General features: G+C 42.4%; 1 protein-coding gene across 1 annotated transcript; it reads left to right on the forward strand.

Moving 5' to 3' along the window:
• Positions 1-4,090: 4,090 nt before the first annotated feature.
• LOC127579219 (immunoglobulin lambda-1 light chain-like) lies at positions 4,091-7,213 on the forward strand. Its single transcript, XM_052031828.1, has 3 exons — positions 4,091-4,247; positions 4,380-4,724; positions 6,580-7,213. Exons 1-3 carry the CDS (start codon positions 4,199-4,201, stop codon positions 6,900-6,902), a joined length of 717 nt encoding a protein of 238 aa, XP_051887788.1. The 5' UTR covers positions 4,091-4,198; the 3' UTR covers positions 6,903-7,213.
• The last annotated feature ends 11,713 nt before the right edge of the window (positions 7,214-18,926 follow it).

Genomic DNA, 18,926 nt, shown 5'->3' on the forward strand with positions numbered 1-18,926 from the left:
CCTCCCCTCCCCCATCCTTTACTCCATGGTCCACTGCCCTCTTATACCGGATTCCTTCATCTACAGCCCTTTTCCTCTTCTACCCATCACATCTCAGCTTTACAACTTCCCCCTCCCCCCCACCTACCTTTCCCCTCTCACCTGGTCTCACCTATCACCTGAACTCACCTACCCCCTGCCTGCGTGTGCTCCTCCCCCTCCCCCACCTTCTTATTCTGGCTTCTGCCCTCTTCCTTTCCAGTCCTGATGAAGGGTCTCGGCCCGAAAAGTCGACTGTTTATTTCCGTCCATAGATGCTGCCTGACCTGCTGAGTTCCTCCAGCACTTTTTGTGTATTGTTAAAGATGTACAGTGTCTGTTGTTTCTCCTGGCATTTCTCGTGGATTTGCTACGCGATGAAGACCATGTGTACTGTGCCTGAAAATGTTTGGAATCCACTGCATTCTTTGGGAAACAGCTCTTCGACCACTGAGAGAAAGCGTTTTGGGGGGATTATGGTGTTGTCTTTCTCTGTGGCAGACAGCAGGGAAGCCACCCCCTGTCGTTTCTACAATTGGATTTGTCCTCCTATCTTCCATGACAGGCCGTCGTCGGTTGAGCAGTGATCGGCAACTGTCATGCCATGTATTATGTGTGTGATAGTGAGAGACTTTTCTTTTTAACATATGCACAATACCAGAAAGCATAGGTAAGGAGTAGGAAATTTCGAGGACATTTGAGGAAGATCTGTGCTGTAGCGGCAGAGAAAGTGCAGTTCAGGTGAATGCAGCGCAAAGGCCACGATAAGTACGAGACGACATGGCTTTAGGGTGAAAGGGGAAAGGTTTAGGGGGAACATTAGGGGGAACTTCTTCACTCAGAGAGTGGTGGGAGTGTGGAACGAGCTGCCATCTGACGTGGTAAATGCGGGCTTACTCTTAAGTTTTAAGAAAAAATTGGATAGATACATGGATGGGAGAGGTCTAGAGGGTTATGGACTGGGTGCAGGTCAATGGGACTAGCGGAATAAAGTTTCAGCACAGACTAGAAGGGCCGAATGGCCTGTTTTCTGTGCTGTAGTGTTCTATGGTTCTATGAGATAGATTGGGAGATCAAGAGTTCATCCTTAGCTGATGCTTGGTTTGTTCAAAAGTCTGATAACGGCTGGATAGAAGCTGTCCTTGAGTCTTGGTGGTACGTGATGTCAAACTTTTGTATTTTCTGCCTGATGGAAGAGATGCCTTGTAATGTTTGCAACTCGGAGCCAAAGCTAATTGTACTCGGGATCGCACCAACCTCATACGCCTACTTGACGGAGCTAAAACATTCCCTGTTTTGTCAAATACTGTTTTGTGTTCCTAGTTAAAGATACTCACCTCAATATTTTAACTTTATTACCGCAGCTCCATTATTAATTCAATAAAGAAGTAGACATTTTAGTTCCCGCTATTTAATTGAAAAAAACCCACTGCTCTACCGAGGGAAGCAAAGATAAAACGAGTAACATCACTAAATACTTAACTCAAAATTATTGCTGCCCCCATTTAATTTATATTTTAAATTTTTAACACTGAAGTCATTTTATGTAAATGCACCTTTGAAAAACTGCACATATTCACAGAATCTGCCCTGCTTTGACAGCAGCACGCCTACAACATGTCCCGGACCTTCCTCATACAATGCTGCTTAAACAACTATCCACCTCTCTCTCTCTCTCTCTCTCTCTCTCTCTCTCTCTCATGATTTTTAAGCAACACCTTGATCAATTGAACTTTTATTTTAAATTGGCCAATACATACCCGCTGGAACTGACTCGAAATTTTGCAAATGTCTTGTTTAACCAATTTTGCTTTTGCTATTTTGCTTGAGGTCTTAATTCCTGTACTGCCTTTACAGCAGCTTTATCAAACCCTCCTTCAAACCCTGTTCACTTGCTGTCCCGGAGCTTGCTTTTGGTTCTCTTTTCTAAGTCATCCCCCCAAAATAAGTCACGTCAAAGTTTCTGCATTAAAATTTAACTATGGCGTATCAGTCCATTTTACTACATGCCAGACAGCGACAGAATACAACGGATGCCCTTATCCGTCTTTGTGGCATGTCTACTGCCAGAATGAATGAGGCAAACAATTTTCGTGCATTTTGTAGTTGGTACACATTATAGTCACGGTGCACCGATGTTGGAAGAAATGAACGGTTAGGATGACGGACGGATTGCCAGTCATGTGGACTGCAAGCCTCATCCATATCTCCCTTGCCAACCTTACGAGATTATATGAGCCATTCTTATCTTCACAGCCCAAGCTGGGCAGGGATGTAGTATTCGGAACCTTCCTGTCATCCCGTTGCAATGTAACTTCATAGGAGGTTTAGCAGATGGTAGTGCGAGCCATTACTCTCTCCTTCCTTACTTCTCCCAAATATGCATTTGATTTGAACCAGTTAAACTTTTTACTCTGAACATTGTTAATATTTTAGTACTTTATCTCATTCACTCTTTACCGAATGCAAGGAACACATTTATTATATCAGACAGTCCTTCTGCCTGAACTAACATAATCTGCTTTGTCTTCCTGAATCATTCCATTCTTATACTTTTACTACAATAGGTTCAGAAGTTTATTTGGATTCCCTTTCATTCATTTTCAAACAATTTCTTTGTGCTTGCATTCCACTTTCTGTTCTCCTTTCCAATTCCTTCCGTCCGTTCTACTTAAAACTCTAATGTACTGTGAAATGATCAAATCATTTGTGGAACAGAATGTGACTTTCAAGGTTTAACCCATGTTAACATTACATGAAATAAATGATTGCCTCATGCAAAACATAACACACTTGCAGTGTCAACTCATCAACCATCCTAAACTAATGTAAGTCTTTTTCCGGATTTACAATTTAGATCTTGCTTTCATTGTTATCGGTGTCTTTAAGAACTTCACTCGGGCGAATATCTTTCTTCCACTGTGAAATATTTATGCTGAAGCAGTTATGTCAAGCCCCCAGCGAAGTCGAAGCGATGACTCAGGCTGCAGTCTCCAGACCATTCGCTCATTTGTCTGCCTTCGCATTACTAATGATGTAAAGAGAAATCAATGTCTTTAATTGCTATCAATGTCTGAAGTTACATAAAACGTTTCCTGCAATCTCACGCGGTGCTCTTGTTGCAGAGGCAGCGCCGTTTTCCCCTGTGATCTTCGTCTGTTCTCTCTGGATGTTCGAAGTGCCTCGGACATACATATAAATCCTAAATCCTCTTAATACGACATAGCTTTAACGAACAAGAATTCCCAAAAAGTTCCAAGTCTGACTTTTGGAATCTTTATGGTTTATCAAAGGGAAGGAGATAATCAGAGGAAGAAGCGCAGTCATCAAGACATTATATGTTTACCGTCATGGATCCGAGGGCGAGTTTGCACGCACTGGTCGTTACTGCTCATGCACATCACCGATTGAAGCTATTGAAAATTTACTATAATTATATTAAATATAAATAAAATTACATATAAGTAATATCTATCATTATAGATCACCATGTTGCTTAAACGTATCGCCCCAATTTGACATCATTGAAGTGAATTGCAACAACATTTCCTCTGTGCAGGTTCTGCTGCTGTTCTTTGGGCAAAGATCTAACGCGCATTCTTTGTGGTCCACTGTAAGCAGAGTCCTCCACCAAGCAACACACACACACACACACACACACACACACACACACACACACACACACACACACACACACACACACACACACACACACACACACACACACACAAGATTGTCAGAATTATCTCCTAAATCGATAAAACGACAATTCAAATATAACTTGCAGTCATGTTTTAATCCTTCTCGTGCCTTCCAGCCGTGACCTCTGGACTGTGTGAATTCTAAGATCACCAAATATACAGATTTAAATTAATAATAAAAAAAAGGTACAGAGGACGGCGAATGCGGTTGAATTGCTTCTTATACTTAAGAAAACATCAACCGATGCAAAGTCGAAAGCAAATCCATATCTGCCACAAACACGGGGAATAATTTAACTCAGCAAGAATTTGGCATCTTCTGATTGGCGACAAGGAACATTCTGATTTGACTGATTTGCATAAACAGGACCACGCAGTGACACCTCGTCACACGATTCATAAGTGAGCCGGAGAAAAAGTTGAGAAGCCACTTGACCTGGAAACTGTCGCCCTGTCGGAGCTCCAGTCATTCAATCGCAATGTCTCGTTGGATCCGGGTTGTCAGTGCGTTGGTGCTTTGCGCAGTTTGTGAGTATTTTACTTTCATCAACATGACATTTCTTGTCGGAACTACTCAATGGATAATTGCTGCTGCATTTTACTGTGATTTAGTACTGTCAGCCGTCTGCATTTTTTTTTCTCATACTGGTCTTTTTTCAGATTCAAACGCGGAAATCACAGTAAATCAACCGCCTTCGAAGTCCACCTCTCCGGGACAGAACGTCGAAATCACCTGTACCATGTCCGGCGCTAGTTTAGGGAGTGGCACTGTCTCCTGGTACCAGCAGATTCCCGGAAACACTCCCCGGCTTGTGGTAGCCTATTATTCCGGCAGTAGCGTTTACAGAGGCCCGGGAATTCCAGACCGTTTCTCCGGCTCAGTGTCAGGCAACACTGCGACATTCACAATATCGAACGTTCACTCGGAGGACGCTGCGGACTATTACTGTGCCATGTGGAGCAGCGGTTTATTCTTCGGCAAAGGAACGAGGCTGGGCATTGGCAGTAAGTAAAATATCTTCATCCAAAGTTGCTGCTGGTTCTTGTTTCCAAAGGGAAAGGAATAAACTGCGTGATTTGCTTATTACCTAAAATTGATTGATTTTACAAGTGATATTTTTAAAGGAACCCAACTCTGCAGAAGCTTCCCTCAGCCCAAAGATCACTTTTAAGTTTTTTTGTAGAAATTACTGTTTTCGAATCTATACCTGGATAATAATTCGACTCCTGGTTAAGCAGTGATAACCTTTTAAGGTTGAGTGTTTTTGATCGGATTCGGGCGCTCGTCTGGAAGTTGAACGCATTTGTGTTGACAGAATCGTGTTCAGGTCGATGCCTGAGCATGAAAATCGCAGCAAACCGATTCTAAAAGATATCTTGACCTCTGTCGATAATCCAATAATTTATAAAATACGCAACAGCAATTCGATTGAACTAATCATTGATCGACGACATAATCTGTTTTCGCAGTGAATTAATGAGCCTGGTATGAATCGTGACCATAAGACCGGAACTTTTTAAAACAACTTGTGTGGTTTAATTTTATGTCCCCGAAATGGCGTTCATGGCGCGGGTGTACATGGATCTGAAAAATGCAGATATTTCCAATATGAGATATAAACAGAAATTTCATTCCTCAGAAGACAGGGCGGGTTGGTGGAAAGAGGAGCCAAGTTAACGTTTAATATCGAGGATTGTTCGTCTGGACTGTAAATGGATCTGACAGCTGTCAGCCGATATTTTCTCGTAATGTGTTTTCTATATTGTAGTGCATTCATTTCCAGCGGCCATACACTTAACCTGAAATAGCCAGTTTAGCAAAATCCGTCATTACATGGACGTCATGGGTAGTAGATAGTGATTCCCATTGTAGATAGTCTAATCCCCTTTCTCACAAACAGAAGCTTCTTTTGCCGTAACAGAGGACTTTTGAAGCTGCTCCTTCAACGCAGCCCCATTATACACGCTGATTCTTAACTGAAGGGTCGTATGCCCGTGCTGTAACTCGCTTCTGCAACACACGCCACTGGCTCACTTGATCTTACAGTTCCCCGATTTAATTGGAAATGAAAGCTAATTGTTTTCCAGTGAGACATTCAAGAATAGTGATACATTTCTAAAAGCAATGGAGAGAAAGTGAATGAACAAACGAGCAAACCCACTATGGCAGCACCTACATGAGAGTAATTTGGTTCACGGACCCAGTTAGCACTGTGCCATTCCCTGGGTGACCGACTGATCTGTTCGCTGTTGTTTGCCTCTTATTAAAACTGAGTTAAAAATCGGTTGGTAAGATGTAACGGCTTCAGTAAATTACAGAAGAACTCCATAGCATTGCCATCTCACTTTGACGTCTCAGAGCCGATTCTTATCCTCAATGCTCTCTGCTAAAACAAATTTGTGCCGGTATTCAGACCCGATGCCGTTCGAAACTTAACGCCCTGATTGTAAGGTTACGAACCACCCCGCCCCCCCATTAAATCTCATGATTCTTAACTTTTCAGGTCCACATCTTTGCTTCATTACTTCGCTCTCAGTTCTTGAACTTTATTGTACACGAATTCTGTGACGGGACATTTCCTGTGTTTCATCTCAATCCAGGTCTACTATTGACCTCCATCTGCTTAATACGATTATAGAAATCACGTTGTAATTGTTAAATCACCATAGAGAGAGGGTAGGATGTGGAATTAACGCATCCTCGACCTCACATTTTTGGGATTCTTGGACTGAAATAGCCAGTAGTGAAATAAGTTGTGGAAGGAATTACGGGAAGAGCAAAGGTTTGAAGAAAACAAAAAGTATTTTCACTGAAGAAATGCCCGATCCTTACTAAACCTTGATTTTTTATTTGAAACAGATCCCCGTGCACCCTCTGTGTCTCTACTCCCACCTTCAGCGGCGGAGGTCACAGGAAAGGGAACTGCGACTCTGGTGTGTTTGGTGAACGGGTTTAATCCGGGCACTGTGGACATTCAGTGGACTATGGACGGCAGTGAGAGAAGGGATGGTGTTGAGACCAGCCGGGTCCAGCAGGAGACGGACAACACATTCAGTACGAACAGTTACCTGACTCTGCCAGCCTCAGTCTGGAACTCACACGAGCGTTTCTCCTGTGTGGTTAAACACGAGACTCAGGCAAACCCGATTAAGGCAAACATCGCGAGATCCAGCTGTATCTGATATTTGGAACGTGAGCTGAACTGGCAAATTGTTTACCACTTTTTGTTCGTTTCAGGTGGCAAAGGGATAGAAATGCGTTAGATTTCGAAGTTTTAATAAAGAAATAGCCATGGAAGTTGAAACATTGATTTGTATGACTTGGTGACTTTAAATGTTGTTGCAAGGCTGTTGCAGTTGATTGAAGCCATAAGATGAAATAATCTTCCTTTTGTGCATTGAATAACATTAGACAAAGGCACGGCTATTGCTATTGTACCCGAAGTATTGTTTGTAGTCGTTGAATAAAATTATTGAACTGATTTGAAATGCAATGCTGTTTCTATTTGCTTCGTTTCTGATCCAAATTGTGATGACCTAAGGTGGTTTGTGTTATCTCTTGGTTTTGCGCTATCAAGGCTGATTTTCTCCAGGATTCGTTGATGAATCACAATAGTGCAACGGGCGGGGGCCAACACCGTGGTAAGATTGTTCAATGCACTCTGCGGGAACCGGAGAAATGCAGCAAAGGCAGTTGTTGAAGTCAATCCGTGCTCAACAGTGATCTTATATTCGCCCTGCCACCGTGTTCTGCGTAAACCCGAAAAATACCGTGTGAACCGTGTGTAGACTTGGCTTTGCCCGGGAGCCCCCGTTCATGTAGAAAAGAATATTAAGATTCTGCAGACTGATAATCTGTTTTCTCTCCCTATTGTGCACTCCTCGCACCAACCACCTACCCTCAACCTTTATTCCACAGGGGCGTCACATTCACGCTAAATGTTGCAGTTTATTCTAACTAACCGTTTGCTCTGAATAAACAGAGTGGGTTTTGGCATGAGTATGTCAGCCACAGAGTTGGATTGGGTGTAGAATTGTTTAACAGCGGTATCATGCAACTGTTTGGCAACAACAACACTGTCAGTGAAACGAGCAATTTTTTTCCAGAAAAAAATCGATGAGTGCTGGACAACTGCATATAAATCACATGCATAAGATCTATGCGAGTCACTTATAACGGTGGGCCGCCTTGCGCGTGTGACGGGAAATATATGTAAAAAATCCCCCTCTGCCTTGCTAGAGCAGGAAAAATATGTCTAAGAGAAAGGAAGGAAATACAGGAGAGAGGCAGTGCTTCATGTAGATCACGTCCATACAAACAGATAGATAGATAGATAGATAGATAGATAGATAGATAGATAGATAGATAGATAGATAGATAGATAGATAGATAGATAGATAGATAGATAAACAGATAGATAGATAGATAAACAGATAGATAGATAGATAGATAGATAGATAGATAGATAGATAAACAGATAGATAGATAGATAAACAGATAGATAGATAGATAGATAGATAGATAGATAGATAGATAGATAAACAGATAGATAAAGAGAGGGGGAGGAGGATTAAGGAGCTATATATGATGGAAAGTGTACAAGCAGCCACGGGACTTCCGTTAGCTGTCAGAAACAGCTATTCATTTAGTCCCATCTCTATTCCTTGCGGCTTGCAGATACTTGAGCTTCAGGGGACAAATGTACGCTTAAATATTCACCCACCAGCTATCAGGAAGTGCTTTTCTATCGTGCATTTGCTGATATTTAATATTCTGAAATTCTTTTCAATTAAAAGTTTAATTTTGAAATGTAGTCACTCTTGCATTGAAAGGAAATCCGTCAGCTAGTTAGCACAACATTTGGTTCCACGCAGGAATAACATCTGGATATATCTTCTTTAATGGTCTTGCTTGAGGTATAAATTTTGGCTTGGGTAAAAAATTGGCAAGCAATGAGCCAGGCCTCAGCGATGACCTTACAGCGCTCTCTGTGCTTCCAGCACACCTGATGCCAGGTAGCTTTTAGAAAATGAGGAACAGGATGAAACATAACCTGCTCAGTATTTCCGGTATTTTTTGTATTCTTTGACAATCTGGCCGTTGCAATCAATCTGACAGTCTTACTAGCCCTTAATTTCTTTGCCTTGATTTGAATGAAGGGAGGCGGAGCAAAAATCAATTACCTCACGCAGTTTGAAGAGTATGTTTGCATTTTGGATATTATCGAACAGGAAAGGCGAATTAATGTATGTTCCTTGATTGGAGAACAACAGACTGCAGGAGTTCATATCTGATATTATTGGTGAGCAGTTGGGGGACAGTGACCACAGCTCATTAACTTTCAGGATAGCTATAGATAAGGATAGGTATGGGGCAAGCCGGAGGGTTTTAAATTGGAGCAGGGCAAATTATGAAGGTATAATGCAGGAACTAGGTAGAGTAAACTGGGAACACCCTTTTGCTGGCAAGTGTTTAGGGATGAAATACATAGGGTACAGGATAGGTATGTCCTTATGTCACGATTAGAAGGAAGGACATGAATGGAAAAATAAGGGAACCTTGAATGTCCAGAGAAGTGATGAAATTAGTCATGAAGGAGAAGAACGATTATGTCCAGCTTCGGAAGTTAGCATCAGATAGACCATGTGAGAAATATAAACAAGCTAGAAATGAACTCAAGAAAGGAATTACGAAAGCCAGGAGGGACTATGAAAAATCCTTAAGAGGATTAAGAGGAATTCAAAGACATTCTATACCTACGTAAAGAATAAGAGGATAACAAGGTAAAGGGTAGGACCACCTCAGGATAAAGAATGGAATCTATGTTTGGATGTAGAGGATGTGGGTAAGGTGCTGAATGAGTACTTCCCAGCATTTAACCAGGAAACGGACACGCTGGACGCAGAAATTGGAACAGAGGGCTTAAACATGTTTGGCATTGTCAAAAAAGGAGGTAGTGTTATCTCTACTAAACGGTAGTAAGGTGGATCCGTCCCCGGGGTCCAATGGGATATATTCCAGGTTACTGAGGAGGCGAGAGAGGAAATTGATGGGTCCTTGACCCGTATTTTTGTGTCCGCTTGACAACAGGTGAGGTCCCGGAGGACTAGCAAGTGGCTAATGTTGTTCCTCTGTTTAAGAAAGGAACAAGGGAAAATCCGGGGAACGACAGACCGGTGAGTCTCACGTCAGTTGCAAGGCAAGTGCTGGAGAAAACTCTTAGAGATGGGACATACGAGCATCTGAAATCCAATGGCTTGATTAGGGAAAGCCAGCATGGCTTTGTGAGGGGCAAGTCGTGCCTTACTAACCTGGTTGAGATTTTTGACAAGGTGAAGAGAGAGATTAATAAAGCTGGAGCTGTGGATGTCATCTATACAGAGTTCAGTGAGGCATTTGACAAGGTCCCACGTAATAGGTTCATTCGGAAAGTTTGGATGCATGGGGTCAGTGGAGTTGGCTGTGTGGATCCAGAACTGGCTTGCCCATAGAAGACAGAGGGTGGTGGTTGAAAGGACTTATTCTGGCTGGAGGCCTGTGAATAGTGGTGTCAACGGGGATCTGAACTGGGACCTCTGCTGTTTGTGATGCACGTAATTGACTTGGATGAGTATGTTGATGGGTGTGTAAGTAAGTTTGCAAACGATACCAAGATTGGTGGAGTTGTGAATAGTGTAAGACTGGCGACAGATACAGCGTGATACAGACCAGTTGCAGATGTGGGCAAAGAAATGGCACATAGAGTTTAACCCGGATAAATGTGAGGTGTTGCACCTTGGTAGGATTAATGTCAAGAGGCAGTACAGTCTTCAGGGCAATACCCTGAACAGTGTTGAAGAACAGAGAGACCTTGGGGTGCAAATCCATGGCTTATTGAAAGTGGCTACACAGATATGTAGGGTGGTTGAGAAGGCTTATGGAACGCTTGCTTACATTAATCGAGGTATTAAGTGTAGGAGTCAATAAGTTATGATGCATCTCTGTAGAAGTCTGGTTAGGCCGCATTTAGAGTATTGCATGCAATTCTGGTCATATCACTACAGGAAGGATGTCGAGGCTTTAGAGAGGGTGCAGAGGAGGTTTACTAGGACGCTGCCTGGATTTGAGGGCATGTGTTATCAGGAGAGGCTGGACAAACTTAGGCTCTTTTCTCTGGAGCTGAGGAGGCTGAGGGGTGATGTGTTGCAAGTGTATAAAATTATGAGAGGCATAGATAGGGTGGACAAGCAATACCTTTTCCCCATTATTGAGCGATTCCTTACCAGAGGGCATGCATTTAAGGTAACAGGGGGTAGGTTCAGAGGAGACGTGAGGCGTAAGTTTTTTACTCAGAGTGGTGGATGCCTGGAATGCGTTGTCTGATAGGATGGTGGTGGCAAATTCATTGGGGGATTTTAAGAGGGGTTTGGATGGGCACATGAATGAGAGAAAAATAAAGTGATATGGGCAATCTGTAGGTAGGAGGGATTAGCTATGTCGGCACAACATTTTGGGCCGAAGGGCCTGTACCGTGCTGTGTTGTTCTATGATCCATGTTCTATGGTCGGTCGATATACTTCGCACAGGAATGGCGAATTAATGCATGTCCCTTGATTGGAGAACACCAGAATGCAGGAGCTCACATCTGTGTTGAGAACTTTGCCCCAGTGAGGTAAAAAAACCCCAGCATTTATAGCGTTTGGAATCCACCGTGTGATGCGGATTGCAGTTCTTCGACTGCTGAGAGAAGGTGGTTCTTGTGGATGATGGCGGTGACTTTCCCTGTGGCAGACAACAGGGGGAGTCCTCTGTCGTTTCTACTTTTGGATTTGTCCGCTGTCGTGAATCACAGTTCGTGGTCGGTCCAGCATCATTGGCATCAGTTACGGCACGTTTTATTTGTGATATTGAACATTACACCCCCCCCCCCCACGAACAGCTGTGTAGATGACCAGAGGGTTAGGATTAAGACAAGGTGTATGAAATTTAGATGGAACTCTCAGAACACATTTTCCCTCAGAGGATTGTTAAAGTCGGCAATGCTCTGCTGATGAGGAGACTATCAGAACACTTAAAATATTCAGATGAGCACTTCAAATGACATGGGGTAGAAGGCCAAAGTCCGTCACCTGGGTATTGGGATTATGAATTTGGAAGATCCCTGATATCGGGCAAGGACAGAGAGAGTCGCAGTGGCGTTTCAGTGTTTTATGACTCAACAACTCTTCTGTCTGTCCCTTGCACGACAATGAGATGCTTGTCTCTCTCATGATACACAGTGTTGGATGCAACAGAGCAATCTTGCATCACAAGGAGGACTCTGTGTTTCTTTTTCATACCCCTTCTTTTCCATTCACACCTTTCCAAACTTTGCGTCCTTTTCGACTTTTGGATTGAATTCTAGCAGGAGGATATGCATTCGTTACGCAAGCCAGACAGTGGGCAATGAGTTCCGCATGCCTGAAGTTGTTCTGGTAGCTCACTCCTTCCGGGTACGTCATCACGTCGGCATTTCGGACCCATAGTTAATTGTAAGGTAAGATTTTATAGCTGATGGCAATACCCGGGATCACGTTCACCTCCAACTCCGATATTCTTCAGTTAAAATATATATTACTTACTCTGTCAGTTCGAAACATGTGCCATACACTTAGTTCATTTTACTTACTGAATGCATTAACTTAGATTGAATACTTCATCTTTTATTACTGCACTAAATTAGCAGCAAATTTTAGATTTTCCTATTTAATTAGAATGGCTGCCCTGGCTGGGCGCTAAGGTAAGAAAGATAAAAGAGATAAAACTGACGAAATAATTAATTTTGCCATTGTCCCAGATGTAACTGTTGCCCGCCTTCCCCACGCCTTTACCCTCCCTCTGTCTTTCGGACTTTTTCCTCCCTCTATCACTTTCTACTATCTCCCTCTCCCTCCGTCTCTCTCTCTACCGCTGTTATCGAGTCTTTGGTTCTTGCGATGTACTTCTATTTCCAAGTCCTGCGATGCCTTTTCAGCAGCTTTTTCAAACCCCGGTTCAAAGACTGCTCGCCTGTATGCCCAGGGCTCTCTAAACCATTCTTTTATGTTATGGTTTGAATTGCTCCTGTCAAGAAAAGTCAGATCAAAATTTTCCCCAATAAATTGGAGCTGTCGAGCCCCTTTCACTGGTTTGTCGTAATGTTCTACCGTGTTGTAGAACACAGAGGATCATGTGTGAGCTGGTGCGGGGATACGCCTGGCGCGTATCTTCATCGAAGAATTCGAGCGCATTTTGTAGATGATGCCCATTGTTGTCGCGGTACATCCGTGGTAGGAAGAATGAACGTTTAACACGATGAAAAGCTGGTAATTTGTACGGAGCTTTATAAGTGTTGTCGGGGGTGTACGTATTCTGGCAAGTGGCGAGTATTCAATCATATACTGAATTTTGCCTTGCAAATGGCAGCCCATGGCTGTCGGATAATGCCATTTAATGTCAAGATCAGGTTAAACTTCTCACTGAACTCGTCATTGTCTGAATCCAGACGAAGAGTGTCTTCTCGAAACGCCGACTGTCTATTTCCCTTCACAGATGCTGCGTGACCCGCTGAGTTCTTCCAGCAATGTGTTTATTTTTGTTCCAGATTCCAGGTTTTGCCGTGTCTTGTGTCTTTACAATAAAGGGCAAACGCTGCGAGACATCTCGCCTCTCATTACGAATTATTTTCCCCAAATGAGTTAAACAGCGATAACAAAGAGATAGCGATACATTTCCAATCCACAGTGGGATGTAGAAGGGGAAGAGGCAGACAGCAGTACTATGTTGCGCTGGAAGACCATGGTACTTTTTGGTCGTACAGATTCTATTGGCATCAGTTTCCTGGGAATATTTCCTGGCTTATAGGCTATTGTTTTCGTGACTGTGTTGGAATATGCATTGAGTGCACCGCAATGTAAGGCGGGTTAATGCTTCTAGGATTCCAGAGGGTGTCTTTGAAGCAGAAAAGAGCAACTTTCGCAGAACAAGAATATTGCTGAAGGCATATATATATATTGTCGAAAGCATAAAGTGATTTTGTGACGACCTTAGAGCACCCTGTGAGCTGGTAGCATTTCCACATCTCTCTAAGAGTGATGAAGTATACAAATAACCCGTATAGCACGACCAATTGGTCCACGGAATAAGCTGATGCAGGGTCATATAAATGCAAATGCTTCCGAAATGCGGAGATCCATCCAAGGGGTGTTTTTCCGGCTGGGATGCATGCAAGGTCAGTTATCCTCAATTAGAGCTGAAAAATCCAGAACAGAATCAGATGTCGCCTGACCTTCCCAACATTTTATTTTTGGACTAATCTTCCGTTGTGGTAAGGCTCACAGCTGACTACAATATCGTTGTTTATTCAACGGAACTGAAGTAGGAATCAACGACATCTTGCTGTTTGCAGACCGTGTTTGTATTTTGGATATTATTGACCTTTTCTTCTTCGCAGAGGAGAATTCGCGTCTTTTCCTTCGGTAGAGAACAGCAGATGGCATGAGCGTGCGCCTTCGTTGAGATCTTTTCACCAGTGAAGTAAAGAATACACGTATATATTGGCTGCTGCTTCTCCTTGCATCTCTCTGAGAGGGGTTGCAGGATGTAGATCATGTGTACTGTGTCTCAAAATGTTAGGATTCCACGGTGTTCTTTGGGAAACAGCTCGTTGACTACTGCGAGAAGATGTTTTGGCGGATTATGGTGATGACGTTTCCTCTGGCAGGCAGTAGGGGATCCTCTGTCGCTTGTGGAACTGGATTTGTCTCCCTGTCGCTTGTGTCCTTCTCTGGAATGACAGGCCGTGGTCTGCTGAGCATCGACTGGCAACTGTCATGGCATGTATTATACGTCCGATAGTGAGAAAAGATTCTCTTCGACATTCACGCATGACCGGCAGGCATAAATAGGAGGTAGGGAGTAAGACATTTAGAGGAGATTTGACGAATATATTTCACGCAGAGGATTGTTGAAAAATGAATCACACTGCAGAAGAGGTGGTGCGGGATCACACTGTTTAACAGATATTTACATGAGTACTTCAATTGCCATGGCGTGGAAGGATTTAATCCGAGTACTGGGAAATAGGATTATTACATATAGATCCCTGCTGCCTTGCATGACGCTGTGGGCTGAAGGGCCCATTCAGTGCTGCCTGACAATGCAGCATCCCTGCTGTCCATTGCCCCGACAATGAGATCATCAATTTGGTGTAAGTGCCTGTATTGTGGAGTGTTGTGTTTGCTTTTCTCTTGAAACAAGGTGCTGGACATAACAGGGCCACTTTCTATCAAGAGGAGATTTCCGTTGAAGTATTTTTTCCGACTACTTCCTTGCCATTCACACCTTTCGAATGTTTACATCCCTTCCGACTGCGGGATCGAAGTCACTAAAGAGAAGATGCATTATTGACCAAACCCAAAGTACAACCAAACCTGTGGACAGTGACAGCCGCGTGGGTCAGACTGTTCTGGTAACTCACCCCTTCCCGATGTTATTAGTGTTGGTATATCACTGTCACCTGCACCGACATAGAGTGAAACTTTTGAATGCATGCCATCCAGTCAGATCATGCCACACGTATGTCCACCGAGGCAGTAAAAAGAAAAAGACAGAAAGCAGAAGATAGTGTAGTAGCGTCAGAGAAAGTACTGTGCAGATAAATAAGTTGTAAAAGGCACGACGAGGTAGATTGGAAGATCCAGAATTGATCTTTAGTGTATGAGAGGAGAGTTCAGGATAGAAACTGTCCTTCAGTCAGGTGGTACGTCCTTTAAAGATTTTGTATCTTCTGACTGATGGGATAGATGCGTTATCATGTCTGCAACTCGGAGACGAAGTTAGCTTTACTCGCACCAACTTCAAACTCCCACTTGGTGGAGCTAAATCGTGCCCTGTCCTGTCAAATGCTGTTTTATATTCTTACTTATATAAAATGAATATTTTAACTTTAATTGAATAGTCTAGCTCATTTATTAAACTAATAAAAAGTATCAATTTTAATTCCCGCTATTTAAATTAAAAACACCGCCCTCTCCAGCGGAGCAAAAATAAAAGGAGTAACAGCACCAAATAATTAACTCAAAAAGTGGTGATTCCGCCATTTGATTTATGGTTCAAATCTTTAACAGTTAAGTCGCTTTATGCAAATGCATCTTCGAAATACGGACATATTCATATACTGTGTCGCTGCTTTGACGGTGGCACGCTTTCCAGATGTCCCGGTCCTTTCTAATTCATGCTGCTTCAACTCCTTTCCACCTTCCCCAACTCTCCCCCCATCCTCTCTCACCCCCCCCCCCCCCCGCGACTCATGATCTCTGACCAAAACTTTCATTGTTTGAACCTCCAATTTACATTGGCTAGTATATACCCGCTGGCCACGACTCGAAATCCGGCAAAGGCCTTCCTTAATCTTAACTTTTCTATTTTGCTTCTATTTCTAATCCTTGCACTACCTTTTTAGCAGCTTTTTCAACCTTCCTTCAAAGCCTGTTCAACTAGTGCCCCGGAGCTCTCTGCATCAGGACTACGATCGTCAATTTTCTTTTTTTTTGGTTCTCTTTTCTATCTCCTCCTTCCAAGATAAGCCACGTTGAATTTGCTGCATTAAAAATTTAACTGTCACGTGTCTGCCAATTTCACCACTTTGTCCAAATGTCCTCCTCGTTATTTATGCATGCCCAAATTTCAGGCCACTTGCAAAGTGAACCTAACTAATAGATAGCTGGAAGATCAGTGGACCCAACATTGTTGCTCGGGAACATTACTGTGCACTTGAATGTGAAGCATGAAACAACAGTTCACCACCATCTTCTGCTCGCCCTCACTTCGCCAAATGCACTTCTGGTTTATTCATTTGTGGGATAAATGCATCTCCCCGAAAGCGGTATTTATGTTCCATCCATAAAGTGACTTTTGAAGGTGAAGATGAACAGCTTTGAACTGCTATAATCATTCGGCTGCTAATGTATTCACACATTAGGAAGTAGGAAATTTTAGAATGAGCGACGGTGAGATATTTTCGTGCCAGAACAGTGACTTGAAGCAACCTGCCAGAATACACCTGGTGCCCTCGTCCGTCATGGTGGCATGCCTACTATCAGATGAATTGAGCAAGTAATTCCAGTCCATTTTGTAGACGGTGCACAATTGTAATCACGGTGCATTGATGGTAGAAGAAATAAATGCTTAGGATGATGGACGGAATGCCAGTCATGTGGACTGCAAGCCTCGTCCATGTCTCCCATGCCAACTTTACGAGATTACATTAGCGGCCACTTATCCGCTTCCGCTTGTCGTATGATTTATTTTGTTACATTAATGGTCAAGAGATCCATTCTATTTATATGGAAGGACCCTACACCCCCTGCTACATTTCAACGATTTTCTCAAACTATAACATGTTTAAGCTTCGAAAAAAATTAGGAGTGGTACTGTTGATCCTTCGCTTAAATTTGAGGAAGTTTGGAATCCATTTATTCAGTATTTCCATACGATATAAGCAGACCTTTTTCGAATCCCCTTCAAGAACCTTTGTATATAGAGGAGCGGAGCTGACGACATAAGAATGTTTTTTTCAATCGAAGAGTTATCAGTCCATTTTTTTTCTTTGAAGTTTCTGGCTTGCTTTTGTTTAATATTATACTTCTTTTTGATTTGGGGGTTTTCTCTTCATATAATTAAATTTCTTTTCTTTTTTTTCGCAGCATGTACACTTAGCAAGAGTGCGTGAGGTCCAGAATACATATTTTACTCCTTGTGAGTATAAATATTAACTGTTTTTATTATCCCAATCGCTTTGTATCATATGTATAATTATTAATGTTATGTACATCAATTTGAATTAATTTGAAATTCAATAAAAAGATTGAAAAAGAAAGAGATTACATTAGCTGTTCTTTTCCTCTCAGCTCTGGTTAAGCAGGGATGCAGTATTTGTAAACTTGCTATCATCCCGTTGCAGTGCAATATCAAAGGAGGTTTAAAAGATGGTAGTGAGAGCCATTACTACCTCCTTCAATTTTCTCAAATATTCATTCGGTTTGAACCAGAAAAACTTTCTACTCAGAACATTGCTCATAATTTTAGTACTTTATCTCACCCACACTTTACCGAAGTCGAATGCAAGGAACTCATTTACTGCATGACATCAGACAATCCCTCTTACTGAAGTGAACAATCTATTTACTTTCCGAATCAGTTCCGTTCTTATCCTTTTACCATTATATATTCAGAAAATATGCATCTTTGGATTCCCTTTCAAGCTGCTAATATGTCTATTTTCAAACATTTTCCATCTGCCTGCATTCCCCTTTCTGTTCTCCTATCCGATTGTTTTTTTCTATTCTACCTAAAACTCTAATGTGCTGTGAAATGATCAAATTATTAGTGGAACAGAATGTGTTCTTCAAGGTTTAATCCATGTTAACATTATACCAAATAAAAGACACACTTTAATTACCTGACCCAAATCATTACACAACTGTGGTCTCAACGCATCAAACATTTTAAATTAATTTCGGTCTTTTTCGGGATTTACAACTTCTATATCATTTCCGTTGTTGTAAGAGCCTGTGCGGACTTCCATCGGATGAATATTTTTCTTCCTGAAATGTTCACGCTGGTGTGGCCATGTAAAGCTCTCAGCACAACAGAAGCGATGTCTCAGGCTGCAGGCTGCAGACCATTCACACGTTTATCTGCCTTTCAATTACTAACGAGGTAAATGGAAAATCAATGTCTACCATTGATATTAATGTCTGGAATGGCATTAACCTTTTGCTGCAACCCTGCTCGTTGCTCTTGTTGCAGAGGCAGCGGCGTTCTGTGATCTTCGTCTGCTCTCTCTGGATAGTAGAAGTGTAGCGCACATACACACACCTCCCAAATCCTCTCAATAGGTCATAGCTTCAACGGGCAAGAATTCCGAATAATTTCCAAAACTGACTTTTGGAACCTTCATGGTGTATCAAACGGAAGGAGATATTTATTGGAAATCCGAGGGCGATGCGCAGTCATTAAACGTTTGCCGTCATAGATGGGACGGCGACTTTGCAGCTACTGCTCTTTCCAGGTCATGGTAATGATGATACCGACTGATGGCATTTTAAATTTACAAAAATTATGTCGAATATAAGTAAAATTACAATAAATAATATTTCATTATAGATCACCGCGTCGTTTAAATGTATCGCCCCAATTTGACTTCA

Source organism: Pristis pectinata, chromosome 17 (assembly GCF_009764475.1).
Source record: "Pristis pectinata isolate sPriPec2 chromosome 17, sPriPec2.1.pri, whole genome shotgun sequence".
Taxonomy (NCBI): Eukaryota; Metazoa; Chordata; class Chondrichthyes; order Rhinopristiformes; family Pristidae; genus Pristis; species Pristis pectinata.